This window comes from Carlito syrichta, unplaced genomic scaffold, assembly GCF_000164805.1.
Source record: "Carlito syrichta isolate Samal-C Ts95f unplaced genomic scaffold, Tarsius_syrichta-2.0.1 Scaffold308112, whole genome shotgun sequence".
Taxonomy (NCBI): Eukaryota; Metazoa; Chordata; class Mammalia; order Primates; family Tarsiidae; genus Carlito; species Carlito syrichta.
The window spans coordinates 315762-323883 of record NW_007252208.1 but is presented as its reverse complement, the minus strand read 5'-3'; the positions used below and the strand labels follow the sequence as shown (position 1 = coordinate 323883).

General features: G+C 45.3%; 1 protein-coding gene across 5 annotated transcripts in view; it reads left to right on the top strand.

Moving 5' to 3' along the window:
- Positions 1–8122, top strand: part of KIF1B (kinesin family member 1B) — a 157447-nt gene that overhangs the window by 142776 nt on the left and 6549 nt on the right. For all 5 annotated transcript variants that reach the window (XM_021716015.1, XM_021716016.1, XM_008064949.2 and 2 more), the window contains 4 exons: positions 1622–1767; positions 1916–2155; positions 4496–4567; positions 6180–6301. In XM_021716015.1, coding sequence (XP_021571690.1) covers positions 1622–1767; positions 1916–2155; positions 4496–4567; positions 6180–6301 — 580 coding nt within the window. The remainder of the gene's footprint in view (positions 1–1621; positions 1768–1915; positions 2156–4495; positions 4568–6179; positions 6302–8122) is intronic.

Below are 8122 nucleotides of genomic sequence, written 5' to 3'. Positions count from 1 at the left end.
TCCTTCCGCCTCAGCCTTCCAAGTAGCTGGAACTACAGGCGTGTGCTATCACACCTGGCTCATTTTTTGATTTATTGTAGAGATGAGGTCTCCCCAAGTTGCCCAGGCGGGTCTCGAACCCGCAGGCTCAGGCAATCCACTCACCTCAGCCTCCCAAAGCGCGGGATTACAGGCTGAGCCCCCCGAGCCCAGCTTTTTTTTTTTTTTTTTTTTTTTTTTTTTACAGGGATGGAGTCTTGCTATCTTGACCAGGCTGTATGTGAATGCCTGGCTTAAAGTACTGCTCCCACCTTAGCCTCCCAGGCATGGGTGCCACATCTGGCTTGATGTCTTTTTAGACTGCAGTTGTTTCTCTAGCTGAGTGAACTTAAGGAGCACTTAGCAACTCCATGTTTGTGAACAGAAACATGAATAAAAGTTAAGGTTTTCTAAGAGCTTTTGATTATTGTGAGTTTGCATCATTCAAGAGAACAACTATAGAAAAGAAGTTAGGGACCACAGGGAAGATTTAGATAAATAAAGAAGACTTTAAGTGTGAGTCCAGGTTCTGATAGCAGCTAATTAAATATCCAGATAGTTCCTTGAGGAATTTTAAAGTTAGTGTAATGTATGCATTTCATAGATAAACAACATTTAAAAACATAAATGGGAAATGGTGAAGGCTAAAGCCATTTACCATCTACCAACCACTAAACTACTGGAACTACTGTGTATGTGTATGTGTGTGTGTAGTACCTTCCCACTTTTTTCTTAAGGGTGTATTTTTATGTATTTGGAATCATAGTGTCGTACAGACTAATATCTGTATTTTCACCAAGAACTTTAGCATTTTCTCAAGTTGCATTCTAGTCATAATTATCAAAGAATGTAAAATTCAGTTTATATCTTTATTTATTTTTTGAGTTGGGGTTTCACTCTGTCATCCAGGTTAAAGTGCAGTGGCTCGATTATGGCTCACTGCAGTCTCAGACTCCTAAGCTCAAAGGATCCTTCTTCCTCAGACTCCTGAGTAGCTGGAAGTACAGGTGAATGAAGCCTGGCTTATTTTTTGTAGAGACGAGATCTCACTATGTTCCCTAGGCTGGTCTCAAACTCTTGGACTCGAGCAATCCTCCCACCTTGGTCTCCCAAAGTGCTGTGATTACAGACATGAGCCACTGCGCTTGGCCCAAAATTCAGTTTTTAACAAAAGTTCAGAGAGTTGCTTTGGAGAGAAGGCATGAATTGTTATTAATAAATAAAATTCCACGTATCTTGAGACCAAATGATTTTGGTTTGCTTTTGTCTGTCATACTTAGTGATCTTTCACAGAAATAGAGAACAGAGTACCATATGTTCTCACTCATAAGCAGACCTTGAACAATTATCATAATACTATAAGAAAGGAATTGGCAGTAGTGGGAAACTTCCGGGAGGGTGGAATTGGCAGTTAAGGGAAACTGCCAGGGGAGGGAGGGGCATACCTCATCAACAAGGGTACCCGCATAATGAAGATTTGTATACCCAACCCTGGATTATACCTCTCATCTTTAAAATTAAAAATAAATAAATAAATTATTTTTACCTAAAATTAGCATTGAATTTTTCTCTGAAACAAAAGTCTTGTTTTCTCTTGTCTTAGGCATGCAGAGGAGAAGAAGAAAAATCTTGGATACATCAGTGGCATATGTGCGAGGGGAAGAGAACTTAGCAGGCTGGAGGCCCCGGGGAGATAGCCTCATCCTAGAGCACCAGTGGGAGCTGGACAAGCTGGAGCTCCTGCATGAGGTATCTAGGGCGGGGACGCGCAAGTGTGGGGATGCTGTAGTAGGGTTTCCCACCCACTTCTCTGTGTGATCATGGCTTCAGTCTTCTATCACAATGGAGATATTGGTGAGCTTTGTGTTTGCAGATACAATAGTGTTGATCTTCTCAGGTGGAGAAAACCCGCCACTTCCTGCTGCTGCGTGAGAGACTTGGTGACAGCATCCCGAAATCCATGAGCGACTCTTTGTCCCCCAGCCTCAGCAGTGGAACCCTCAGCACCTCCACCAGCATCTCCTCTCAGATCTCAACCACCACCTTTGAAAGTGCCATCACTCCCAGCGAGAGCAGTGGCTATGACTCAGCAGACATCGAGAGCCTGGTGGATCGAGAGAAAGAGCTGGCCACCAAGGTGTGACTCCCTTCCTCTTTGCTGAGTGTTTTACCCCGTGAGGCTCTTGGAACTAGTCTCTCAATTTGTTCATTTTCAACACTTTTGTTTGAGAGCCTCTATTTCAAGACCTATGCTAATACTGTGAGTATAGAAATATATAAGGGCTGGGTGCGGTGACTCACACCTGTAATCCCAGCATTTTGGGAGGATGAGGTGGGCCGAGGTGGGATGATTGCTAGAGCCCAGAAGTTTAAGACCAGCCTAGGTAACATAGTGAGACCTTGTCTTTACAATAAAATAAAAAATTAGCTGGGTATGGTCGTACATGCCTGTAGTCCTACTTAGGAGGCTGAAGCAGAAGGATCACCTGAGCCCAAGAGTTTGAGGCTGAGGTGAGCTGTAATTGTGCCACTGTACTTCAGCCTGGGAGACAGAGATCGAAAGAAAGAAAGAAAGAAAGAGGGAGGAAGGGAAGAACAAAAAGAAGGAAAGAAAAGAAAGAAAGACTCAATTCTTACCCTTAGCAAGCTTATAGATTAGTGGGTGACATGTAATAGCAATGTGTGTCTTGAACACTGTGGGAGCCAGAGGAGAGGCTGCCCTAGGAGGAGGCTTATACACTGACCTTGTAGTGATGCACAGGAGGGAGCCAGTGACGTCCTGCACGATCAGCCTTAGGGACTTCACATGGGAGAGGGGCAGGTGATGGAGTGAAGGGTCTTGCCTATAGTACTAAAGAGTTCAGAGTGGCCGGGCTCAGTGGCTCAGCCTGTAATCCCGCACCTTGGGAGGCTGAGGTGAGTGGATTGCCTGAGCCCGCGGGTTCGAGACCCGCCTGGGCAGCAAGACCTCATCTCTACACTAAATCAAAAAACAGCCGGGCGTGGTAGCACGTGCCTGTAATTCCGGCTCCTTGGAAGGATGAGGCGGAAGGATTGCCGGAGCCCAGCAGGTTGAGGCTGCAGTGGCTGGGAGTGGCCACTGCACTCCAGTTAAAAAAAAAAAAAGAGTTCAGAGTGGATTCCAGGAATGCTACGGAAACATTTTAAGCAGGTATTATGTTTTGGAAAGATTTCTTTTTTTCTTTTTCTTTTTTCTTTTTGAGTTGGAGTCTCACTCTGTTTCCCAGGCTGGAGTGCAGTGACATGCTCATGGCCACCCCAGCGTCGACCCACTGGGCTCCAGCAATCCTTCTGCCTCAGCCTTCCAAGTAGCCATAACACAGGTGTGCACCACCATGCCCAGGCTGGAGTGCTGTGGCACGTTCACGGCCACCACAGCCTCAACCTGCTAGGCTCAGGCGATCCTTCCGCCTCAGCCTTCCAAGTAGCTGGAATTACAGGCATGTGCCACGACACCCGACTAATTTTTTAATTTATTGTAGAGACATCTCACCAAGTTGCCCAGGCTGGTCTCGAACCCGTGGGCTTAGACAGTCCTCTCACCTCCGCCTCCCAAAGTGCTCGGATTACAGGCGTGAGCCACCGCACCTGGCTTGCTGTTGCATTTTTAAACACTTCTAAACTATGGTGTTTGTAGTAAATCACTTTTGCAGTCTTGAGAATGGCTTTTTAAAATTCACTTGTTTTGTCATCTTTTTTTTTTTTTTTTTGAGTTGGAGTCTCACTCTGTCACCCAGACTGGAGTGCAGTGGCTGCTCCCGGCCACTGCCTCGCCTGCTGGGCTCCGGCGATCCTTCCGCATCAGCCTTCGAGTATCCGGAATTACAGGCATGCGCTACCACGCCCGGCTGATTTTTTTTTTATTTACTGTAGAGATGAGGTCTCGCTGCCCAGGCGGGTCTCGAACCCGCGGGCTCAAGCAATCCACTCACCTCAGCCTCCCAAAGGCGCGGGATTACAGGCTGAGCCACCGAGCCCGGCTTGTTTTGTCATCTTTATTAGACACGTATCGAACTTCCTTTGCTTATACTTGGTTAATTTCTAGAGTTGTTTGAGTAACACCTGAGACCCATTGTGTGTGTGTGTGTGTGTGTGTGTGTGTTTAAAGCAGGATTTATTGACAAGACAGAAAAGCTCCCAGAGCAGGTGGGGACCCAAGTGAGTTGCCCCCATTGCGTATTTTAGCCATGTTAGCTCCGCTCCTGCCATGTGTCCAGGGCTTCATTCAGCCGTTGAGTTTTAACGCTTACTGGTTTATTATAAAGGATAGTACAGAGGATATTGATGAACAGCCAGATGAACAAGAGGCGTGGGGCACAGTATGGGAGAGGGAGGCAGAGCTTCTGTGCTCTGGCCGGGAGCATAGCCCTCCAGGGACCTCCATGTGTTCAGCTAGCTAGAAGCTCTTAGCCATTGATGTGTTATGTTCAACCTACACTTGTCTTTTGCTTTCTAGTGCCTGCAACTTCTCACCCACACTTTCAACAGAGAATTCAGCCAGGTGCACAGCAGCATCAGTGACTGTAAGGTGAGCATGTCGAAACCATAATTGTAGCCAGTGTGTTGGTGACTGATTTTTCTCCCCAGCGGCCCAGATTTTCTGTCCCCAGACTACTTTTAGATGACTTTAAATGGGCATATTTGAAGATTTGTGGCATACCACTGAAGTATTTATCCTAATTTTTCATAATTTTAGCATTTTCTCAAGTTGAACACTGATTTCCGAAGATGAAAGTAGTCCTTGGTGTCTTTGAGTGATTATCAGATAGGGAACATTTGGGGGCTTTTTTTTTGTTCTTTTGTTTTTTTTGAATTGGAGTCTCACTCTGTCACCCAGGCTGGAGGATGGTGGCATGCTCCCAGCCACCGCAGCCTCGACCTGTCGGGCTCAGGCGATCCTTCCACCTCAGCCTTCCAAGTAGCTGGAACTACAGGCACACGCCACCATACCCGGCTAATGGGGGCTTTTCTCTGAATCCCTTGGAGAAGAATATTCTAAAGAAGTGGTGTGTTCTGTGACAGGGCACAAGGAAGTCCTAAAATTCTTGGTAGCATAAAGTTTTATCTCAACAAAAAATAAAGTGAACACTCTAGGTAACTCTTCTGTGTCATTCACTTGATTCTAGTCAGCTTGACCTTAAACACTCCTAGCTCATTTCTGCTATGGGATCTTTGCACATTTACTGTTCCTTTGCCTAGAATTGCCTTACAGATACTCCCATGATAGACTCCCTCATCCCTTTCATTTTTCTGCTCATATATTACTTCCTTGGAGTGGACTTTCTTAACCCCCTGACATAAATATGACCACTCTCTGAAACTTTTTACTACACCCCCTTTCCTGCTTTATTCTTTGCTGGAGTACTCGCTACTACCTGGCACTTTTTAAAGTGTCCGTTGGGCCAAGGGCCATAGCTCAAGCCTGTAATTCCAGCACTTTGGGAGGCCAAGGTGAGAGGATTGCCTGAGCCCAGGGGTTAAAGACCAACCTGGGCAACTTAGTGAGACCTCTTCTCTACAGCTAATCTAAAAATTAGCTGGGTGTGGTTGTACATGCCTGTAGTCCCAGCTACTTGAAAGTCTGAGGTGGAAGGATTGCCTGAAGGTCGAAGCTGCAATAGTCATGAAGGTGCCATTGCACTCTAGTCTGGGCAACAGAATGAGACTCTGACTCAAAAATAAATAAAATAAAATGAAATTTTAAAATGCAAATGAAATGGATTAATGAAATGACATGACATGATATGTTTGTTGAGTGTTAAGCTTCTGGTGGGCAGGGCTTCTGCCATATTCTTATAATAATGCCTGATACTAGGTGCTTGGCACATGTACTTAAGGTTATTTAATTAATGCATGAGGGCAGTAGCGACGTTAAAAGCCAATCTTGCCTCTTCTGTAAATGCCTTGACTCCCAATGTGACACTCAGGCCATGAAATATTTGTAGACTTGTTTTCTTTCTTTTAAAAAGATTCTATTTGTTTACTTATTGCTGAATAATAATAATTGTATATATAGACTTGTTTTCTCAATTAACTTCTGAAACAGATTTATGAAAGTGAGGCACTAGTTGTCGAAGCTCCTTATGGCAGAGGCAGCTTTTTTCAGCTGAATCTCCCTCACTGTTTTTGTTTGCTTCTAGCTGTCTGATATCTCTCCAATTGGCCGAGATCCCTCTGAGTCCAGTTTCAGCAGTGCTACCCTCACTCCCTCCTCCACCTGCCCCTCTCTGGTAGAATCTAGAAGCAACTCTTTGGATCAGAAGTAAGTGTCCAGATTCCTCCAAGAGAAGCCAATCTAAGAACCAAGGGAAATGTCAGTCTTCCTACCTCTGTGGTTCTCGACTAAGGGCAACACCATCCCCCAAGGCTACATTTGGAAATGTATCAGAGCCTTTTTTTTTTCAATATCTCAGTGACTGGAGAAATGGTACTGGCCTTTCTTAACATCATAGCTTACTAACTTTCTGCATTGACTCATTGACAACTCTTCTTCTTAATATCTTTCTGCTCATTTGTCCTTCATTCCTACCCCTGCTATCTCCCCAGTCATAACGTCAGACAATACCTGGCACACAAGATGCTTGGTACATATACGTAAGGTTATTTAATTAAGGCACGAAGGCAGTGGCAACATCAAAAGCCAACTTTGCCTCTTCTCTAAGTATCTTGGCTCCTAATGTAGTACTCCAGTCATGTAATATTTATAGGCGTGTTTTCTTTTCCCAAGAAGTCCTATCTTGGGAAAAATATTTTGATGCCACAACAGAACTAAAGATGAGAAAACTAAAGACAAATGTAGCCTGGATTCCCTGATGTATCGTCACAACTACATTTTTGCAACACACCCTTAAGTTCTTGCACGTCTCCATTCTTAGTCCTCGCCTGTGAGAATCCATCTGATTTTCATCCATTTGTCTGTCTTACTGTCCCAACACAGACACAGGCAAAGGTGTCTGGGTGGCTGGAGAAAATCGCTAGGTAGTTTCATTAAATTTAGGATGCCATTAACTTTTAAGAGGTTATTTTATGTGCCACTGAGAAAGAAAAGGCACTGCCTATTAAACCCATCAGTTGTAAGATGCATCCCAATTTAAGAAGTGGTGGTGAAGTATAAAAAAATGGGCTTTTAGAATCAGTGAGATGCAATTAATTAGGCCAAGCTGCCCTGCAACGATACCTAATAAGCCAGAGCACAGGAATTTATTTCTCACACAATCAGGTCAGTGATGCAGCTATGCTCTGTGTGGCCATTGGATGCCAGGTTCTTCCCATTTGTTAGCTTTTGCCATTTTCTAAGGCAATGGGCCAAAGACTTGAGAATCAACATCCCCTGGGAGGCTTGTTAAAGCACTGGTGGCCGAACCCCACCCAGAGTTTCTGGTTTTATAGATCTGACTTAGAGTCTAAGAATTTGAATTTCTGATAGGTTTCTTTTTTTTTTTTGAGTTGGAGTCTCACTCCATCACCCAGACTGGAGTGCAGTGGCCGCTCCCAGCCACCGCAGCCTCGACCTGCTGGGCTCCGGTGATCCTTCCGCCTCAGCCTTCCAAGTAGCAGGAACTACAGGTGTGCGCTACCACGCCTGGCTGATTTTTTTTTTTTTTTTAATTGTAGAGATGAGGTCTTGCCAAGTTGCCCAGGCGGGTCTCAAACCTGCAGGCTCAGGCAATTCACTCACCTCAGCCTCCCAAGGCACGGGATTACAGGCTGAGCCACCGAGGTTGGCAGAATTTGAATTTCTAACAGAAACTGATGCTGCTGGTTGGGTACCACACTTTGAGAACCACTGCCCCAGGTGTGGCCACGGGACTAAAAAGAAATGCATAAGGGAAGAGAGTTCCTATCCCAGAGACTGTGTTCACTAGGCTTTTTTTTTTTTTTTTTTTTGAGTTGGAGTCTCACTCTGTCGCCCAGACTGGAGTGCAGTGGCTGCTCCCAGCCACCGCAGCCTCCACCTGCTGGGCTCCGGTGTTCCTTCTGCCTCAGCCTTCCGAGTAGCCGGAATTACAGGTGCACGCTACCATGCCCGGCTAATTTTTTGATTTATTGTAGAGATGAGGTCTTGCCTGCCCAGGCGGGTCTC